We start from the raw sequence: 22,144 nt of genomic DNA on the forward strand, positions 1-22,144 counted from the left end.
CTGAAACCAGAGAGAACAGAGGCAGTTACCATGGCCACCGGGCCATCTGCTCTCTACAGAGCTGCTTGTTCTTCTGCCAGTGCTTTCACTGGGGCTGCAAGTGGTTCTGCAAACCTACTGAGTCCTGATAAAAGTACCATTCGACTACCTGCTAAGTTCAAGGTGCTGTTATAGAATCAAGAGAAAGGAAAAATATTCAGTCAGTCATGGAAGAGCTTCATCGTACATACTTGAAGAGCAAAGGGTTTATGCTGTCTCTATAAACCCTTGGGAACTTGTTGTAAACTGGGCACAATATTAATTGCGCATTTAAATATAATAAAATCAGACTTGAGGTTCCCAGCAGAGGAGGAATGTTGTTCCTGGAAATGACTTGTGTAATGTTTGGACTGCTGCTGTGTTACAGGCACCACCCCTCTCAACTCACGTGAGCAAGGTGGTCACATAAGTGTGCAGGTATTTCATGAATCCGGATTAAAGGTAGCGAATCACTGGGAAAGCCCAAGGGAAGCCAGTAGAGCTGTGCTCCTTCGAGCTGTACTCGAATCCCAGTCAGGGCACATGCCCAGGTTGAGGGCTCGATCCCCAGTAGGGGGTGTACAGGAGGCAGTCAATCTCTCTCTCCCTCTCCCTTCCTCTCTAAGGAAACAAAGAAAACAAACTACATGTTAAAGTGTTGGTCTGGGAAGATTCAGGAGATCCAGGGAAGGAAGATGCAAAGAAAGATGTCCTTGTGTGCAGGGTCATTGGCAGCAAGGACAGAGGTAGCAGATGGGCCATTCTTAGTGGCGTCACTGCCTTGGAGTGTAATGCTTTTGATGTTATTAACCATTCAAGAATAGTCTCTTTGCACGGCAATCTTACTCAAAGTGCAGTGCATAGACTGGCCACCACTGGCCGGGGACAGATTTCTACCAGTGTTTGACGAGGCAAGAATCTTGTGTCAGAATGTAAATCAACGACATCACTAAATACACGACTTAATTCAGGTCTGCATTTTTTTTTCTTTGTAGCAAGACCTTGTGGATGAAAGAAACCGTGTGGGCTCCATGTCTCAACAAAGATCAGGACTCTGAGGAGCACAGCTCTACTGGCTTCCCTTGGGCTTTCCCAGCGATTCGCTACCTTTAATCCGGATTCATGAAATACCTGCACACTTATGTGACCGCCTTGCTCACGTGAGTTGAGAGGGGTGGTGCCTGTAACACAGCAGCAGTCCAAACATTACACAAGTCATTTCCAGGAACAACATTCCTCCTCTGCTGGGAACCTCAAGTCTGATTTTATCATATTTAAATGTGCAATTAAGCCAAAACAGGTTTGGCTCAGTGGATAGAGCATCGGCCTGCGGACTAAAAGGTCCCAGATTCGATTCCGGTCAAGGGCATGTACCTGGGTTGCGGGCACATCCCCAGTAGGGGTGTGCAAGAGGCAGCTGATCAGTGTTTCTCTCTCATCGATGTTTCTAACTCTCTATCTCTCTCCCTTCCTCTCTGTAAAAAAAAATCAATAAAATATATTTTTAAAAAATGTGCAATTAATATTGTGCCCAGTTTGCAAAACTAAAGCAAACACACAGCTGTGGGACTTGTTGAGTGGTTTCGCTCTCTGTAAATCCCAAGCAGCCTGCAGGCTTAAGTGATGCTCTCCCAAACCCTGCTCATCTTGTTAACACTTATAAAAATTTTAAAAATGGAAACAGTTATTGTGTTTTGGACTTTAAAAGCAATATATCATTGCTCGGCAGGGGTGGCTCAGTGGTTGAGTGTCGACCTATGAACCAGGAGGTCACAGTTCGAATCCCAGTCAGGGCACATGCCCAGGTTGAGGGCTCGATCCCCAGTAGGGGGTGTGCAGGAGGCAGTCAATTTATGATTTTCTCTCGTCACTGATGTTTCTATCTCTCTCTCCCTATCCCTTCCTCTTTAATATCTTTAAAAATATATTTTACAAAAGCAATATATCATTGTAAAATAATTCTGAAATGAAGACTAAAAATGTATAATTACCAAAGATAACCACAGTTAACATGTACTTTGAGATTTTACTATGTGTACAATATACATTTATACATTTTTATAGAAATGTAATTGTGCCTTATATACTATTTCATAAGCTCCTTTTCTTTCTTTTTTAATTTGTCAATTACAATTGACATTCAATATTATTTTATATTAGTTTCAGGTGTATAGCATAGTGGTTAGAGATTTATATCATTTACAAAGTGATCCCCCATAAGTCTAGTACCCACCTGGCACCATACATAGTTATTACAATACTAGAGGCCTGATGCATGAAATTCGTGCAAGAGTAGGCCTTCCTTCCCCTGGCTGCTGGCACCAGCTTCCCTCTCGCACCCGGGACTCAGGCTTACCTTGCAGCCCCGGCTTTGTCCGGAAGGTCATCTGGTCTAATTAGCATATTATGCTTTTATTATTATAGACGAGAGGCCTGATGCACGAAATTTGTGCAAGGGGCTCGGCCCTCGCAGCCCCAGCTGCCTCAGCCCTCGCAGCCCCAGCTTCGTCCGGAAGGTTGTCCGGATGGTCATTCTGCTGTTTGGTCTAATTAGCATATTAACTCTTTATGATATAGGATTATTGACTATATCCCCTATGCTGTACTGTACATCCCTGTGACTATTTTGTGACTACCAGTTGTAGTTCTTAATCCTTTCACCTTTTTCACTCAGCCCCCCAAGTCCCCCCTCCTACCTGACAACCTTCAGTTTGTTCTCTATTTTTATGAGTCTCTTTCTGTTTTGTTTGTTTAATGTATTCTTTAGATTCCACATATAGTGACATCATATGGAACATAACCTGCTTTTCTCACTTAAAAACAAATTTGTATAGCAATTAACTGCCTCCAAATTCTAACTCTGAACAGCTCCTCCTTACAGTTTTGAAAACACCAGTGAGGGCTGTGGCGTGACTCTTCTGATCACTGGTCCTTGAAAGTGAGTGGCTTCAGGCAGCAGACCGACAACGGCTCGCAAAAGGACTCGTAAATGACTGGTGAGGGCGAGGAAACCCATCTTCCCTCTCCAGGGCCCGGGGTTCTAAGCTGCTGTGGGCTATGAGGGCTCAGTACCTACCGAAACTATATAGGTAGGGACATTGTTATTAACGGCCTGGGGAAGGTGTGTGAGCCCTGCAGCTCCATGCACGAGTGTGGACGCACCTGTAAGCGCTCGGCCAGCATCTGAACAAGCATTTCCTCAGGGAGCACACAGCTCAGGAGCCCGGTCTCGCCCCCGATGCTGGTGCTGACACTAAGTCTGCGCGGTGTGGGTCCCGAGGGGAGAGGACTGGAGGAAATCTGCGGAGAGAAGGTTCAGAAGTGAGAACCCAGCTCGGTGTCCCGACAACTCCTACACCTACAAGCCATGTGACCTCAGGAAAGTCATCTCATCTCTCTGGGCCTCGTTTGCTCATCTGTAAAATTGGGTATTCCTATCTTCCTCAAAGAACTGCCATAAGCTCTGGGTGGGAACACTGTGGAAGGTGCTTTGTGTATGTACTGAACAGCACCCATTTGTTCTTTCAATCAAATCTTCTTTGAGCACCTACTATGCACCAGGGTCTCCTCTAGGACCAGGGACACAACAACACACAAGCCTAGCAATGTTGCTGCCAGTCTGGTCCTTGCATTCAAGTTGGGGAGACAGAAAAGGGACAGGTGGATATGCAAATCAGTGACAATTTCAAATAGTAATGAATGCCAGGGAGAAAATGATCAGGTAAGGGAGTAAAGGGCAATGACAGGGTTGGCCAATGGCTATTTAGAAAGGGTGGTCACATTACCTGGGTATGAGAGAATATGAAAGAGCATAGGTAGTTTCTTCCCTACCTGGCTGTCTTCCCATACAGATGCCACTTTCAACTCCCTTGCCCCTTATTCTGAGCACACCCTGCCCCTGCAGGGATGAAAACGTCCCTCTCTGCCTCTGAATGGGGGCTGCCAGGAGCCACTCAGTGAAATCTGCGAAGGTGTGGCTTCCTGTCTTGCTGGGCCATCAGCATTCTAGACTACCTTTTCTTCTGTCCACCACCAATTCCTGGTTCTATTCCTCACAGTGGACATATTAGTACTTAGTCACTCTCCTCAAGTTGCTCTGCAACCCAACCTCCGCCCTATTTCCGGCAAAGACCCAGGGTCCTGCACACATCTTAAAGTTACCCAGTAAGACCTCCTCCACATTCTGCTCTCCACCTTGCTTCTGCCACCTGCAGCTGTGTCTGGCTTTCACCTTTACTAACTCTAGAAGAAGCTATGTTCAGCTGTCCTGAACTGGGTTTACCAGGGCTAAAGTTTTGCTTGAAAAGTACTAAGAAGGGGAAGGGGCAAGGGAGTGGCAATAGTGACAGACCACAGTATCCAAACTGGATAAGAAAGGAAGAGAAGGGGGGTGGAAGGCAGTGAACATGTGGACTGGATGCTTTGATGAGTAAGTACATCTGAAAAGTTAGAAGATGGTTGTTGGAAAGTAGGATGTGCGATATAGGGATCTTGGAGTTTATGGGTAAAATGAGCAAAGTCTAGGCTATGATCACAGTGAGTGGTGAACAGCGGAGGGTGCCATGGAATTGAGAAGTGAAAGTGTTGGATTAAACATCATTCAAAAGATCAGGACTTCTAACTGGTGCTTTTGTAGAACAAGGTGATTTTTGAATAAATTACCTTATATTACAGGTCATGTCTTCGTTATATAACATATTATACATTTCTTCCCACTTGCAACTAACGACTGCAATTTTAACAGCAAGCTCATGCTCTAGGACAGTGGTTCTCAACCTTCTGGCCCTTTAAATACAGTTCCTCATGTTGTGACCCAACCGTAAAATTATTTTCGTTGTTACTTCATAACTGTAATGTTGCTCCTGTTATGAATCGTAATGTAAATATCTGATATGCAGGATGGTCTTAGCGACCCCTGTGAAAGGGTCGTTCGACCGCCAAAGGGGTCGCGACCCACAGGCTGAGAACCGCTGCTCTAGGAGAACGTTAGAAGACCAAACAGCCATCTCTGGGTAAAGCACTCTTATAGTGACTGTGACTGTGACTGCTGTCCGCACTGTGGGAGGCCTGTCACACTGGAGCCGTGCAGGCAGCCACATGTGGGGATCTGTGAGATCTGGTTTCTATTGTGATCTTTTACAGGTTTTAAGTTCCCTGTTCAGTGAAAGGGGATTGAAGTCCGCACTAGGATTTTGTGTTGCCTTTGATATATTCTAAAAAGCCTTACTGCGCTGTTCATATGGACAGAACCAAAGCAAAGGAAACGGTTCCCCATGACACCCTATTAAATACGAATAGATGGCTTCTAGTTCATCCATACATTCCTGTGTAAAGAACACATATTAGATATTGGAAAAGAGGGTTAAAAGGATGTCGTTTCAAAATAAATTGAATCAATGGTTTCAGTTTTCAAGGTGTTAAAAAAAAACATGTGACTAAAGTAAGGACCAGAGACATCATTTGGCATAAATTCAACCCTGGGTGATGCCCCATCCAACCAACATACCTCCTGTCACACTGAGACCTTCGCCTCCAGTCCATCCACTTGCCCCTTCCAGTGCTCCGTTATCCACATGCCCTCCGTTCACCTGCCCCAGCCAATGTGTGGGCCTCCTCTCTTATAGGGACCTTCATCTCCGCTCTATCCACCTCAGCAATGTTCTCTAAAACAGCCTCTTCCACTACCCCTACAGAACTCTAAACGGTAACAAGACCTACAGACCCTTTCCCTCTTCCTATTTCTCTCATTCTATCGTCCTCTGAGTTTCTTCCCTACCTGGCTGTCTTCCCATACAGATGCCACTTTCAACTCCCTTGCCCCTTATTCTGAGCACACCCTGCCCCTGCAGGGATGAAAACGTCTCTCTCTGCCTCTGAATGGGGGCTGCCAGGAGCCACTCAGTGAAATCTGCGAAGGTGTGGCTTCCTGTCTTGCTGGGCCATCAGCATTCTAGACTACCTTTTCTTCTGTCCACCACCAATTCCTGGTTCTATTCCTCACAGTGGACATATTAGTACTTACCCACTCCCCTCAAGATGCTCTGCAACCCAACTTCCGCCCTATTTCCGGCAAAGACCCAGGGTCCTGCACACATCTTAAAGTTACCCAGTAAGACCTCCTCCACATTCTGCTCTCCACCTTGCTTCTGCCACCTGCAGCTGTGTCTGGCTTTCACCTTTACTAACTCTAGAAGAAGCTAGCTCCTTTCTCTGAAATGATGCTTGGTCCTGCCCTCTTTGTCTCCTTCTGGACTGGCATTCCCTCTTGGGTGGATCATCACCTTATACTTTTCCTTCCCATCTTTATAGACCTCCTTTCAAAAAAAGAACTCTCTTGACCCTGGGTTTGCCCCTCTAATGAACACTTTATCTTTTTTTTCAATTTCTTTCAAACATCTCAGAAGCCTACAATCACTGGACTCTACTTTCCAAGCGACAACTCGTCACACACACTTGTTGGTCACAGTGCCATCCATCCGCCTTTGGCTTCAGCACCTGCTATTCTCCTGAGATTGTTCTCAAAGTTCCTTGGCATTTGGCTCAATTCTCTGGCTTTCTAATGGCTTTCCAAGACTCTCTTGTAGGCATCCCACAACTTATATTAATGGTTTTTTATCTTTAGCATTCCTTTAGTATGAAATTGAGCCATATAAAATTGCTATGACGTTCCCAAACGGTTGAATATTGGCAATTTTATATGGTTTAACCTAATTCTTTTTACACAGCTATTTGTCACCAATTTCTTTTATTTTTTAAATCCTCACTCAAGGAGTGAAGATATTTTTTCACTGATTCTAGAGAGAATGGAAGAGAGGGAGAAGGGGGAGAGATGGGAGGAGGAAGAGAGAGAGAGAAACAGTGATATGACAGAAACACATTGATTGGTTGCAAACACACTGATTGGTTGTCTCCCACATGCACCCTGACGGAGGGCGGGGATCGCACTTGCAACCCAGGTACCTGCCCTTGACTGCGAATTGAACCTGCAACTCTCCAGTGCACAGGCCAATGCTCTAATCACTGATCCACACAGGCCAGGGCACCAATCTCATTTTACTGCAAACATTTGAAGGTGTGATTCTTTCATTAGACTCTTAGTGCAGCTTGAGTGGAGGGGGTTTTGCTTTATTTATCTTCACTTTGCCAGCATTCAGCCCAGTGCCTATACTATTAAAGGCACCTATTCAACATTTGCTGGATGAACCTCCTTTCAGGAGGAGTGGTGCAGGGACAGCGCTCAGGCTTGCCTGGCAAAGGCACCCATTGAATGAAGCTGTGCTGACCTGGTTGCAGGATGTGGAGGTGGAGGATGGGGAGAAGAGGAGGAGGAGGAGGAGGAGAAGGAAGAGGAGGAGGAGGACGAGGAGGAGCAGGGGAGGAGGAGGAGGAGGACGAGGAGGGGAGGGAGAGGAGGAGGAGGAGGAGAAGGACGAGGAGGAGGGGAGGGAGAGGAGGAGGAAGAGGACGAGGAGGAGGAGGAGGAGGACGAGGAGGAGGAGGACGAGGAGGAGGGGAGGGAGACGAGGAGGAGGAGGAGGAGGAGGAGGAGGAGGAGGAGGATGAGGAGGACGAGGAGGAGCAGGGGAGGAGGAGGAGGAGGACGAGGAGGGGAGGGAGAGGAGGAGGAGGAGGAGAAGGACGAGGAGGAGGGGAGGGAGAGGAGGAGGAAGAGGACGAGGAGGAGGAGGAGGAGGACGAGGAGGAGGAGGACGAGGAGGAGGGGAGGGAGACGAGGAGGAGGAGGAGGACGAGGAGGAGGAAGAGGAGGAGGAGGAGGAGGAGGAGGAGGATGAGGAGGGGAGGGAGAGGAGGAGGAGGAGGACGAGGAAGGGAGGGAGAGGAGGAGGAGGAGGAGGAGGATGTGGACGAGGAGGAGGAGGATGAGGAAGAGGAGGAGGAGAAGGAGGAGGAGGGGAGGAGGAGGAGGACGAGGAGGAGGAGGAGGAGGAGGAGGAGGAGGAGGAGGAGGGAGGAGGAGGAGGGAAGGAAGGTAGAGGAAGAGGAGGAGGAGAAAGGATCCCAGCCCGCTTCTGGGGAGCGCTGGTTTGTACCTGCGGTGTTTCAGGCGGGTGCTGGTGATGCTGCTTCTGAGACCCAGAGCCATGCTCTCCCCTGTTTTTGGAAAACAGCATGCTCCCTCGCATGGACTTTGCAGATTTCACTTCAGGGTTTATCAGGGTGGTTTCTGAGGTTAACTTGCCCAGGTTCTCACTGCTCTGTCGTATCTGTCCTATGCCAAGTTGACTCGAAGTAGTCTCCTGGGCTACAAAGAGAGAGTGGGTTGATATGAAAAGTCACCTTAGGATAAGAAGGAAATCGCAGTGGGGATGGCATACCGAGCGCAGGGCGGACTGGGTGACGGCGGCTCCGCGGAGAGCCTGGCCTGGAGTTCCGGGCTTTTCCCTGCTCAGATCCCGCATTAATCGCTCACTTTCTCCTCCAGGCCAGAGGGCAATCATTTCAGAGACTGCGGGTGTATGACAGCCCTGCCCTGGGAGCCCAACACCTGACCTTCTGTGGTTCTAGGCAGCGGTGATGCCAATGAGTAGCATGAGATGGCACCGCCCAAATGAACACACAGGCTGAGTAACAACAGCGTGCCTATCGGTAAACATGGCTTTAACATTAATTTCTTCGTTTCACCTCTGTCCTGCCTTCCAATCAGATCGCCACCCCTAAGCACCCTGAGAAGTTCCCTTTCAGAATCAGTGGTTGATGTAATTATTTAAAAGGTTCCCCTCGTAACCTCCCAACCACAGTGGCAAGTCCTGTCTCCGTGTGTCCTCTGACTTGGCACAGATGTACCACCTGCCCTGAAGGGGAGAGGGTCTAGTGGATGCTGCTGCCACTCTAAGATGCGATGGGGCTGTGTGCAAGGCAGCCTCCATGTTTCTCTAGCTCTCAGCTCTCTACTCCTTGTTGACCACTTCGGCACATAAGCCCCAGAACTCACTCAAGAGCTTTCACTATACTTACTCTGCTTTACCCTTTCATGTGGCTCCCTTCTCCCCTCCCCTGGTACCTGATCACAAGGGACTTCATAGGGCACCTGGAGGATGGGCGGGGGTGGGGTAGTTGTACCAAAGTTCTGCTCCAAGAATAGACCGGCATGGTCCTCTGTTCATCCCGCTGCACCCCCAGTCCCTCCAGGCTCCTGCCACCCACACCCGCTCACTTCACTGAGCCCCGCCCCGCCCTGGCCCATCCTCACCGTCACTGATTGCTATGGAATGTCTTCTGTGCTCTGATGCTTCCACCTTCCCCTGTCCATAGCATCATTCCTCCATGTCCAAAAAAACCCAGTTCTTTCTGATACGTACTAAACAAAAGTTTTCATTTAGCCTTTCATATCTTTCAAGATATCATTTTACTTCTTTCCTTCACTGCCCAATTTCTCAAAACAGTGGTCTAGACTAGCTCTGTCCAATAGACATATAACATGAGCCACATATGTGTGTCAATTAAAATTTTCTAGTAGCCCTATTAAAAAAGTAAAAATTTATTTCACTCAATATATAAAATATATAAAAGGCATATATATATGTGTGTGTGTGTGTGTGTGTGTGTGTGTGTGTGTGTGTATATATATATATGCCTAAGTGACCATCCAACTGTTTGACCGTCCAACTGGTAGCTATGACGCACAATGACCACCAGGGGGCAGACACTCCAACCAGTAGCTATGATGCGCACTGACCACCAGGAGGCAGATGCTCAACCCAGGAGCTGCCAAGCTGCAGTGACTTGGCAGCTGCGGTTCTCGGGTGACACCCGGAACCAGAGAGGAGGGAGCCTGATTCCAGGGTTCATCACCCGAGAGGCACCCTCTCGCAATCCGGGACCCCTCAGGGGATGTCGGAGATTCCCACAGGGCAGGCCGAGCGACCCCACCGGTGCACAAATCTGTGCACCAGGCCTCTAGTCAAATATAAAAATAGATAATATAATGTAAGTATAAAATAATGTGAAAAATAGAAACAATTATTACTGTGTCATGTTGCAGTCTTTTAGTCATACTACGTCTTCCAATCCAGTATGGGTTGCACACTCACAGGCAAGTTCAGATTTATCACTTCCTGTTCGGTACAGCCTGCTGACTCCAGAGCAAACTGCAAATGTGTGTTGGGGCTTAGCCCTCCATTAAAAGGGTTTTGTTCCAAGTCACCAGTGACCTCTGAACTGCGAACTTCACAGGCCCTCTCTTCTCAGGGTTCCTCCCATTGGAATTTCCAGCAATCTCCAATTAGGATCCTTTACTGATTGAATCCATTTTTAAAATAAATCCTGACGCTGCATGTACTATGCACAGGGCACTACCCTAGGAATACATTAGTGGAGAAAACTAACACAAATCTCTGCCCTTGGATGCTTACATCCTAATGGGGAGAGACAGACAGTGAAATAAGGAAAAGAAACAGTATGTTAACGAGTGGTGAGGGCTACGGGGAAAATGAAGCTGGAAGGGAGCCTGGACGCCACCAGGGCTCTGGAGAGACCCGACAGCCCTTCTCGCCCCTCTCCCTCCTGCAGACCTTTTCCACCTGCTGCAGGGAAATATCATCTTCCCTCTACCCTTCTGAGTTCTCAGCTGAGACTCTGGTGATGAGAAAAACAGATTAGTAAGAGAAAGCACAGGTTTATTAACATGTATACTTCCTGTATACATGGGAGGTGGGGGGAAATGAGTAACTCAAAGGTGGCTTCCCTGCAACCTGCTCTCCTGATCGCCCACCCCCGACCCCCACTCCACCTCTCAGCCTCCCCCGGCGTCCCCTCCACACCCTCCTACAATGTCAGTGCTCCCCAAGGTCCCATCCTGCCCTGTCCACCCACTCCTTTCTTTGTGGAACTTCCTGGGCTGGTTTCCTCTACTCGAGCTGCGGCACCTGTCACTTGTTGAGAAAGACTCCCCAATGATGCCTTTGGGCTGGCATTATATTCTCAGACAGGGAGCTCAAATTCATATGTCACGATATGTCACAGGACAGGCACAGCTCCAAAGACCTCAGTGAAATATAGTTTATTTGCCAGAGAAGGAAACAAAAATCGAAGAGAACCAGAATTATGATTCAGCTTGGGGTTCCCGCTGAAGGGTAGCAGAATGTGCCACCCCGAAATATTGCTCCAGGGGTTTCAGGACGTGCCACCTCACAATTGCCGCTTGGGTATTCTGATTCTTTCGAGCTGTAGGCAGTTGAAAACCGGCACATGCACAGAGAGGCTTTCTCTGAACTTCCCTTACTTACCTGCCTACAGACAGGCATGCAACACGAACCCATTTGCCACAAATCTGTTTCTGGGACAGTGATGGCGAACCTTTTGAGCTCGGTGTGTCAGCATTTTGAAAAACCCTAACTTAACTCTGGTGCCGTGTCACATATAGAAGTTTTTTGATATTTGCAACCATAGTAAAACAAAGACTTACATTTTTGATATTTATTTTATATATTTAAATGCCATTTGACCAAGAAAAATCAACCAAAAAAAATGAGTTTGTGTGTCACCTCTGACAAGCGTGTCGTAGGTTCGCCATCACTGTCCTGGGAGTTCCACCAACCGGGGAAGATGGACCCTTATCACAGGAGAGGAGACTGGAAGTCAGCAGCAACCCAGACAAACTATCACGCCTCCCTCCATGTGCCTAAGGGTTCATTCATCATTCCTAAAAATCGCTGGCTTTCACCGGAGGACGGAGGACGACGTCCTGCCTCTCCTTTCCTTACGAAGCTGGCATTTAAGTCTGAACTCTAAAGCGACCGCTGAGTTACTCATTTCCCCCTCCCTCCCATGTATACGGGAAGTAAACATGTCAATAAACTCCTGTTTCCTCTTGTTAATCTTCTTTTTTTCTTATCACACGAGTCTCAGCCGAGAACTCAGAGGGGCAGAGGGAAATTATTTTTCCTCCCCTGTATGACTAAAGAGCTATTTCTCTTAGACCCGACCGTCTCCTTAAGCCTCCCAGGCAGAGGTGCTGGAGGGAGGGGACAGGACGGAAAGCCCCACCCTGTTTCACCAACGCGCGGGCATGCTGCACGAGTAGGAAGGCTGTCGCGCTGTTCTGAGTATTTTTATGAAAATAACTCAGCTCTCAGCAGGCACTCTACTTCAGTACGTTTCCCCTTGAGCAGCCGTTCGTTGCCCTGACCTGTAGGTCCTTAGATGACCTGGTGGGGCCAGGATTCTCCGCCTCTGGAAGTTCGGCCGTCCCAGGCCTCACTGCCGTGGCGTTCAAAAACTCGGTTAAGTCTCTCCAGCAAACCTCCTCCTCCCCCCGCATCCCCTGTCTTGGTACACGCCGTCCCCCTCTTCCAGGTTTCTGCCCCTATCTTGGTGTGAAGTCCCGAGCGCCTCCCACTCCTCAGTTCGTGCTGCCGTGGGGGCAATGAGGTCAGCTTGCCCAGCCTCGCCGCCTCGGGCTTCCCTTACGAGTCATTACAGGAGTTACTTTCCGGCCATTACCCCCCACAGGGTGAAAATCACCCGCCTCCTTTCCTTCCAAGTAAGACCCAGATTCCCAATCTTGGCATCAGGTCAACGACCACTGGCCTCAGCCTCCCTCCCCACCTCTCACTGACTGTCAGCTTCCCTGCTTTCTTTGTCTGGCGTGTCCTGTCCTTCATCGTCACCTATCAACACAGTCCTGCTCCCTCAAAGCCCATTCCCACGAAAACTACCCCTGATTGTGCACGTTGGCACGCCATCTTCCCACACCCGCGCTCCTGTTACACTCTTTTCCTCTGCTCCTCGCCAGGTGTCACCCCCAAAGGTGTGGGCCACGTGCCATCCATTGTCCTGTTCCCCGAAGGGCCACGTGATGTTTGGGGAGGAGAATTTTCCCCTGGGCCCTAAGGCAGCAGCACGTTGTAAATCAGCCTTCCACCAAGCGGTGGGAGAAAAGCTCAGTGAGGGACCCCGCGAAGGTGGGGGTTACCGGCGTGGGTGCTGGCCGCCTGGCCACAGAAAGCATCTCACGCAGAGGTGCTGAAGGGAGTGGAAACGGCTCTCACCAGACTCTTCTCCTTCCCGCATGGACTGCTCGATGGCCGCCCTGATGCAGAGCTCCCGGGCCCGGATCCCTGGGATGCTGTTGCCGTCGCAGATGGCCTCCAGCACGATGGAGTCGATGTTGAAGCAGGCGGCGCCGTAGTACTTGGCCAGGCTGGCTGCCGTGGCCGTCTTGCCTGGAGAAAAGGTCAGGGGGCTAGACGTCATTTCCTTGGCGTCCTAGGCAGAAGCTTCTAGAACAGAGGCCCCTGGACAGTGATCTCTCCGGGTGCCCTGCCTCTGGGCCTCTGCTGTGCTCAGGGGTGGCAGCCAAAAGAGAAGGAAGACCTGAGGCCCGAATCGGGACCGGGGATTCTGCTCCTGATTCTGCCACGGGTCGGCCCTGTGCTACGGGAACCCACAACTTCTCCGGGTACTCTCCTCAATTTAAAAAGCGATTCTATCAGGTCTTCAAAAACCTTGTAGCTCTTACTGTCTCTAATAGAAAGACTGTGGTTTAAAGGATAAGTTGTGATTTTTTTTCTGATTTCAAAATATGTGCTTATTAAAAAAGCAAGCAGAAAAAATTCAGAAATAATAGACAGGGGAAAAGAAAAAAAAGATTTAAAATTTGCTCATCCAGAGAGATTCTAGTTCACAGATGTTTGTGCTAAGTATGCATAGGTGATTATTTTATTTATATTTCCTATAAAAAGGACCTGGGTTATGTGGTCGGCTGAATAATGGCCCCTCAAAGACAACTCCATCCTGATCCCTGGAACTGGTGCCTGTTACCTGATACAGCAAAGGGGCTTGGCAGGTGTGATCAAGTTAAGGCGCTCGCTATGGGGAGATTCCCCTGGATTATCTGGGTGGCCCCACGTAATCATCACAAGGTCCTTACAAGAGGAAAGCAGGAGGGTCAGAGTCAGGGCAGGTGATAGGACGATGAAAGCAAGGAGAGAGAGCCTGGAAGATGCTACGATGCTAGCTTTGAAGGTGGAGGAAGGGGCTGAGAGCCAAGGAAGGCAGGCAACGTTTCTAGGAGCCAGAAAAGGTCAAGGAAAGGGCTTCTCCCATGGAGCCTCCGGAAGGAATGCAGCCCAACTGACCCATTTTTGACTTTTGACCTTCAGGACTGTAAGAAAGCAAATTTGCATTCTTTAAAGCCACTAAGGTTGTGGTTATTTGTTACAGTAGCAACAGGAAATGAATACAGATTCCAAATCACGAGTGCGACATTTTTTTTTCTCACTTGAAACAATAGATCATGAACATCTTTCAATTCATTCAATACACTTCTATGGCACTGTGTTTTGTTTTGTTTTAACGTGGGAATATACATACACAATTCACCACTTTTGAGTGTATGGTTCAGTCGCATAAGTATATTCACATTGTTGTGTAACCTCCACTAGCATTTTTTTCACCTTCCCAAGTGGAAACTCTGTATACACTAAACAATAAGGCCCATCCCTCAGTCCCCCAGCCCCAGCAAACCACCACCCCACTTTCCGTTTCGCTTACTCTAGGTAGCTCATATACCTGGAACGATATAGTTATTGTCCTTTTGTTTATAGCTTATTTCACTTAGCACACTGTCCTCAAGGTTCATCCTGTTGTAGTACCAGCATGTATCAGAATTCTCTTCCTTTTAAAGGCTGAATACTACCCCACTGTATCACATTTTGTTTATTCATCTGTCAATGGATAATTGAGCTGTTTCTACCTTTTGGCTATTGTTAATAATGCTGCCATAAACATGGGTGTACAGACACTGTTTTTGATGGTGATAATAATTCGCTATATGAATGTGCTATGGCTTAATTAACCAGTCTCTCATACTGGATGCTTAGATTGCTCCCAATTTTTTTTATTATGGTTAATAATGCTGCAGTGAACTTTCATGTTGTTAATCTTTGTCCATGTCATTAATTAGTTTCCTAGGATAGAATTTTAGAAGCAATATTGCCAGGTCAAAGGATTTGCACATATTTCCCCCCTTTATTTTTAAATCATATAATTGAAAGATTACAAGTTCAAATAGTCCAGATGTATTAATTAAAAATGAGGTGTCTCTGCTCTTTCTCCAATCCTATATCTCTGAGGTTGGCAATTTAACAATTTGGGGATAATCCTTTGATATATAAATATCCAAAAAAAAAAGTCTTATGTCCTCAAAATGACACATGCAAGCTTCACCCCCTAAAAGGGGCAACCCCTCAGAGCTGTCACATACCTGACACAGGCGTCCCGTGGACGATAATGGCGATGCCCTTCCGGTTCTTGGCCAGGTTACCTTCTGCAGAAACATCGATGCCCAGGTAGCGAGCAATGGCCTTGTTCACTGGGTTGTTCTCTACTTCTCCATCGTCCTCTGCAGAGTGGCTGTCCGTGCTCTGTAACTTCTCAGCTGCAAATTAAAAATATACGTGTGCGTGTGCGCACGTGCGTGTGCGTGCGTGTGGACACACCCGGAGGCCACATGAGTTCTGATGGAAATGGGAGTGACTTTTTCCTTTTAGATACTGTTTGGAAACGAGAACCCATCTGCTGCAGCCCTCATTCCCTCCTGTATTGTATGAGAGCACTCTTTCTGGCTACTAATTTGCCCAGGGCTGCTAGGATTGCAATTATAGATATTCTTTGACTCCTAATTCCATTTTGGGGAATCTCTTCTGCTGAAAAAAATAATGTTGGAAACTAGCTGAGTTTGCAACATGCAGGGAAATGGCTAAATAAATGATGGCATAGTCATGTTAGAGAATCATACGTAGTCATGCTAGAAGGTTTGGAGAAAGGTGAAAAGGCATCAGTCACTCTTCCTACTGCTGCTTAGAGAAAACTGGCCCCCAAACATTAAAAGGTTAGCCCTGGCTGGTGTGGCTCGTTGGTTAGAGTGTCTCCCCCCCCCCCCCCCCCCCCCCCCCCGCATGGGAAGGTCGCGGGTTCAATTCCCAGTCAGGGCACACACCTGGGTTGCAGGTTGGGCCGGGTCAGAGGCACATATGAAAGGCAACGATCAATGTTTCTCACATTGATTTTCTCTCTCTCTCCCTCTCCTTCTCCCTTTCCCTCCCTCTCTAAAATAAAAATAAAATAAATAAATGAAATACTGGTTACTTTGAAACACTAGTTTTTCCAGGCTGTCATCATCCTCTTCATCATCTGGATTGTTCTTGGACTCCTCCCAGTCCTCCAGGTCGGATGTGACAGAGATCCCTCGGCTAAGTGAGCCCCTCTTCACATTGGAAACCGTTACCTGCTCCGACAAGGGTATATCTTCGTCTTCTGCCGGGGGGGGGGGGGGGGGGGGGGGAGACAAGAGAGAGTGGGTGAAAAAGGAAAACGACAAAGAGAACTGCTGGTTACTATCATCCTGGATCATCCAGCTCAAATCAACAAGAACTGCAGTTTCTCTGCCCAGAGTGCTTCTACATTTTAACATAAAATATCCCCAAAATTATTGCTCCAGAAAATTTGGAAAATTCAGAAAAGCAAAAAAATTATAAAATTCAGTTTCAAAAAGAGATAGCGATAAAGAAATGGTGACAGAGGAACCGCAGCTTGGTTTTATGATACCAGTACAGGAGAGCTAGCAACCTCTCACGCGGTTAACTTTCCAAAACCAGTCTTGTACACACCAATTTGTAACCTGCTTTTCCCTGTAACTTGTCATGGGCATCTCCCCCTGCTGAGTGTTCAGCATATTGACTCTTGTCGGCCCAGCACCCCCCTCATCGCCCATCCCACAGCGCTTCAGCGGGTGCGTGCACGGGAGGGCTGGGATTGTATACACTGACGTCCACCCCCACCCGAGTCCAGGCATCCTCTTTGCTGAGGGTTTGGATTTGAGCCAGAGAGGTTGCTGCTCTCTCGTGAAGGTGGCGATGCGACCTGCGACCACGGCCTCCCCTGGATGCGGTGTGAGAAGGGGAGCAGGATGGTCGATGGAGAGAGGGCAGAGTGAGCAGAGGCCCGGGAAGCACGGGGAAGAAGCAGAGTGTCCCCTTCCCGGGCTCCGGGCTCCTCAACGGGCCAAGGGGAGAAAGGAGCCCACAGCTGCCGAGTGGGATGGGCTGAGAGGGACGCGGCCCTTCCCTGACTTCATGACGTCCTTTGAAAGTCACAGCCTCTCAGCTCTGTACCCCGGGCCACCAGGCAGCCCTGAGAGGCGATGCCTTTCCCTCCATCCACTTCCTGTGACCTCTCCAAGGCAGGGGCTGTTTCACTGATCTTTTCCCTCCAGCATTTCAGCTCAGTGCTTGCAACATAGCATGTTTGTGGGGGCTTATTGGCTCCCCTGAAGCTCATAACTGAAGCCCTAGCTCCCGAGTACCCCAGACTGTGACTGTAGTTGAAGACAGGGCTTTTCCAGAGCAGAAAGTGTCCCTTCTGCGCACCCATACACCAGGGCTAATGGTACCACTTTGTAAGGATTAGAAATAAAATGCCTAAGGCACCTCGCGCCTACGTGGCCCAGGGACCCTTCAAAGAAGCCAGGGCAGTAGCGGAGCCGGCCCCTGAGAGGAGCTCTCACCGTTGTCCTGAGCCAGAGCCTCCAGGTATTTCGCCTTCATCTGTTCCTCCTTGGATTGCTTCATCTCCTTAAAGTACTCGTACACCTCTGGGGGCAGCTTCTCCCCAGGCACCCGGGGGGGCAGCAGCAGGGTGTTGTAGGAGTCGTAGCCCTTCAGCGACCGCAAGATCTGCGCGAGGACAAGGGGACTGCTGGTGGTCTCCCTGGAAGCTCCTCCCCACACCCCTCGGTGGGCCTGCTCTCCCACCCGTCAGACCCCTGCGCCTGCCTGCGCAGGTGTGTGCAGAGGGCAGGGTGCTTCGGGGGGTCTAAAGGTTTGCTCAGCCCTGAACCTGGGGAGATGGGTCTTTATTTTGCTCCATTTCAGCCTAAATGGAAATTTAATGTGTGGAAGAGAATTTTCTTCTTGTTTTAAATTTGTTATTGTTGTGAATCTTCACCCAAGGATATCTTTCCCATTGATTTTTAGAGAGTGATAGAGATAGGGAGAAAGAGGAGGTAGAGAGGAAATGTGTAAATGTGTATGAGGATTGCCAGATGAAATATGGAGGCCCACTTAAATCTGAATTTCAGATAAACAATGAATACATTTTTTAGTATAAATATGTCCATATTGTTGATCTGAAATTCAAATTTAACTGGGAAAACTGTTTTTTTCCCCCTGATAAATGTGGCAACTTTAGTGTATGTGCATATTTATAAAAAGAAGTCCTAGGAAGCAATTACTTCCCATCTGACCCAATTTATTGCTGCTGGCAAGTGCTGGAGAGACACCTGGCTCCACTGGTGTGAAAAAAATCCATCTTGTTAGATAACCCTTCTCCAGGATCACCATTTTCAGGTGTTTGAAAACCACTGTTAATAAGGTCATTAAAAAACATATATTGAAGGACAAAGAGATAAGGATGGTTAGAACCCTAATAAAGAAGAATGAAGAGAGAGGATTGCCATACCAGATATCAGGACTTACGAAGCTGGAGTAATAGATAGGGTGGTATTGATGTCGGATAGACAAATGGACCAATGAAATGGAAGAGAGCTTAGGATAGAGGTCAGTGTGGAAAGGAAGGAATGTTCCAGAGACTGGTTGCTGTGGAGACACCAAGCCTTGGCCAATGGCTTCAGCTGGGTAACTCTGAAGAGCCTGCTCCACAGCTTCCTGTGCCACCAGCTGAAGTCTCCGCTGCAACCTCTCACAGGTTGCCTTTTTCTCTCCCAATTCTGCGTTCCTATTCTTTGCAGGTGTTTTTTTTCCCCAAGAGCTCCCTAATAAACCTTCTGTATGCAAATCACAGTCTTAAATTCTGCTTTCCATTGAACTTGACCCACAACAGAGGATGCTGAGCCAATGTAAGCCATTGAGCATTTCATAAATAGCCAATGAAGAGATTAGATTGCCTTCAGAGGGACAGATTCCCATTCTGAGGAAAACTTCTGGAGGCAGCATCTAAATCAGGTAGAGCATAAACACTGGGTGTAAAGAAAGGAGAAGATTCAAAGACCAGTTGGGGGAGGGTCCTGAGGAAGCAGAGCCACCTTAGTTAGCTCAGCCAGTCCCAAATTCCTAACCCACAGAAAACATGAGATGACAAATGTCTAAGTTGCTCAGCTTGGTGGTATTTTGTTTTGCAATAATAAATAACTAAGAAGAATCAGATAGCTAAGCATCAGACTTCAGGAACAGCAAAACTTCCTTAAAATTAAAAATTTCTGCTCTGAAAAAAACATTGTTAAGAGAATGAGAAAACAAACCAGAGACTGGGAGGAAATATTGCAAAAGACACATCTGACAAAGGACTGTTATTTAAAAATATGTAAAAAATTATTAAAACTCAACAATAAGAAAACATACAACCTGATTAAAAAGTAAGCAAGAGACCTTAACAGATACCTCACCAAAAAAGATATAATGATGGCAAATAAGCATATGAATAGATGCTCCACATTATATGTCATCGGGGAAATGCAAATAAAACAGCAATGAGTACTACTGCATATCTCAGAGAATGGCCGAAGTCCAAAACACTGACAACATCAAATGCTGGTGAGGATGAGGAGCAACAGGGACTCTCAATTATTGCGGACGAGAATGCAAAATGGTACAAGCACTTTGGACGACATGTTGGCAGTTCCTTATAAAACTAAACACATTCTTACATATTGTGCTCCTTGGTATTTAGCAAAAGGAGTAAAAACTTTGTCTGCGCAATACCCTGCACATGGGTGTTTACAGCAGCTTTATTCCTAATTGCCAAAACTTGGAAGCAACCTAGATGTGCTTCAGTAGGTGAGTGGGTAAATAAATTGCAGTACATCCAGACAATGGAATGCTATTCAGCGACCAAAAGAATTAGATATCAAGTCACAAAATGACATGAAAGAAACTTAAATGCATACTATTAAGCGAAAGAAGCCAATCTGAAAAGGCTACATATTGATTATGACTATACTAGAGGCCTGGTGCGTGAATTCGTGCACGGGGTCTGGCCAGCCCGCCCTGATGTGGGGGCTGCGATTGGGGGTGAGGCCGGCCGGGGGGTGGGGCCTCGGGCAGTTGGCCGGCCAACCCTGCCCCCTGGTTGAACTCCTGGTCGAACTCCCAGTCGAGGGGACAATTTGCATGTTATCCTTTTATTATATAGGATGACATTTTGGAAAAGACCAGGTTATAAAGACAGTAAAAAGATCAGTGATTACCAGGGGTTGGAAGGAGGAGGAGATTAATAGGCTGAGCACAGAAGATTGTTAGAGCAGTGAAGTTACTCTGTATGATGCGATAATGATGCGTAAATGTCACTATACATTTGTCTAAGCCCATAGCACATATAACATCAAGAGTGAACTCTAATGTATTATAGACTTTGGGTGATTATCATGTGTCAACGTAGGCTCATCGATTGTAGCAAATGTACATTCTAGAAAGGGATATTGATAATGAGGGAAGCCATGGAGTGTAGGGGCAGGAGGATATTCCAGTCTCTGTACCATCCCCTCAATTTTGCTGTGAACCTAAAACTGCCCTAAAAAAATAAAGTTAAAAAAAAAATGAACATGAAGGAGAAACTGGAAATTATACAGCCCAGAACAAACAGAAAAAAAGGGGCAGATTTAAACCCTAACATAACTATATTAAATGTAAGTGATCTAAATATAACAACTATAGGCAGAGACTGCCAGAGTGTATTTAAAAAAGACCCACTTATATGCTATCTAATCCGCAAATAAAAGAAACTCACTTCAAATATAATGACTGCTGCATACATTCTTCACTGTTTGAATTTTTACCATCAGCATGTATTAATTTTCCAATTGGTTGTTTAAACGCATAATGAGATCACAAGGAGATAATGAATTCTGCTCAGGGCAAGGGAAGCAGGTTAGAAAAGTCTACACAGTGATCTTAGAGTTGACCAGGAAGGGTTCAAAGGGAAGGAGAGGTAAAGGTCAGGGGCCAGTGGTCCTGGCAGAGAGAAGAGCACCCGTACCTGTCAGGGCCCAACACGGGCAGGAAAATGAAGATTGGTTGGGGCCTCTGCTCACCTTCTCTTCGATGAGATATTGCTGGTCAAATTCTAAGGAGTAAAATTCAATGGGAAAGTCACAGGGATTCTTCACCACCACCTCGGCCTCGTCTCCAGGCGCATAAGGCAGCAGTGGCCCCAGCTCCAGAATTGAAGGACTGAATTCCAAGCGTGGCTCTAAACCTTGCCCCTGTGCCAGCAGCGTAAGCTTCTGAGTACTACGGACAAGCTGGAACGTCAGGGTTTGACTGTAGAATTTCTGGAAAACATAAAAACAAAACAAGCATTGGATTTCTTTCTGTTACACGCCATGTGAAACTGAAAACCACTAGGGTTGGGGGTGGGGGTGGGGAGAGAACAAAATTTAGATTAAGAGAGAAATTTAGATGAAGAGAGAAAACTTTTCCTATGAAATTACGTGAGAGTAATTTCTATTACAGGATTAATAGTGCCTATTGCATGCCAGGCGCTGTATCAATGCTTTATCACTTGTAAAGGCCCTCTAAGTGCCTTGCTCACATCCCTCAGACCTCCAGGGTACTCGGATGCCCCACTGCCACTCCCTGTACCTCTAGGTCTGCACCCCTGGGCTCCCACTTCATGGGCCTGGCTACCCATGGACAGGGTGGGGCACAGTGCCGGAGAAGTCACACCTCCTGGGAGCGGCCCTCAACCAGTGACTCTCAGGGGTTAGCTCCCACGCTCCTGGGGAGGGGCAATTCTGAAATGTGCACTTTATATATTTTCTAAGTGTTTCCAGTGGGATTAAGTTCCAGGCTCCAAGGTAGCTGACTCACTCACACATCCTATTAGCTGCCTTCCTTTCCCTGACCTTTTTTTCTACGTTTCTATCGGTATTCCCTACACTTCTCAAATAATCTGTTTGCATTAAAAAAATGTCTCCAGGTTTGTTTCCTGGAGAATCTGAAAGAACATATTGTCATTTTCTGAACACAGAGCTAAGTCATGGGTAATCAGCTACGGCATTCACTTCATCTGATACGATTACGATCCAAGTACCATTTGATAAGTGATCTTCCTCTGGTTTCACTAAGGGACCTATTTAAAGATGTGGGTT

General features: G+C 47.3%; 1 protein-coding gene across 4 annotated transcripts in view; it reads right to left on the reverse strand.

Annotated features, from left to right (window-relative positions):
• Positions 1-22,144, reverse strand: part of HYDIN (HYDIN axonemal central pair apparatus protein) — a 298,798-nt gene that overhangs the window by 74,917 nt on the left and 201,737 nt on the right. For all 4 annotated transcript variants that reach the window (XM_070397848.1, XM_070397849.1, XM_070397847.1 and 1 more), the window contains 7 exons: positions 21,086-21,325; positions 17,546-17,714; positions 16,129-16,296; positions 15,245-15,418; positions 13,029-13,202; positions 8,070-8,281; positions 3,181-3,318 (listed from right to left, as the gene is read on the reverse strand). In XM_070397848.1, coding sequence (XP_070253949.1) covers positions 3,181-3,318; positions 8,070-8,281; positions 13,029-13,202; positions 15,245-15,418; positions 16,129-16,296; positions 17,546-17,714; positions 21,086-21,325 — 1,275 coding nt within the window. The remainder of the gene's footprint in view (positions 1-3,180; positions 3,319-8,069; positions 8,282-13,028; positions 13,203-15,244; positions 15,419-16,128; positions 16,297-17,545; positions 17,715-21,085; positions 21,326-22,144) is intronic.

The sequence above is a fragment of the Myotis yumanensis genome, unplaced genomic scaffold (genome assembly GCF_028538775.1).
Source record: "Myotis yumanensis isolate MYYU_CA2020_CCGP unplaced genomic scaffold, mMyoYum1.0.hap1 SCAF_18, whole genome shotgun sequence".
In the NCBI taxonomy this organism is placed as follows: domain Eukaryota; kingdom Metazoa; phylum Chordata; class Mammalia; order Chiroptera; family Vespertilionidae; genus Myotis; species Myotis yumanensis.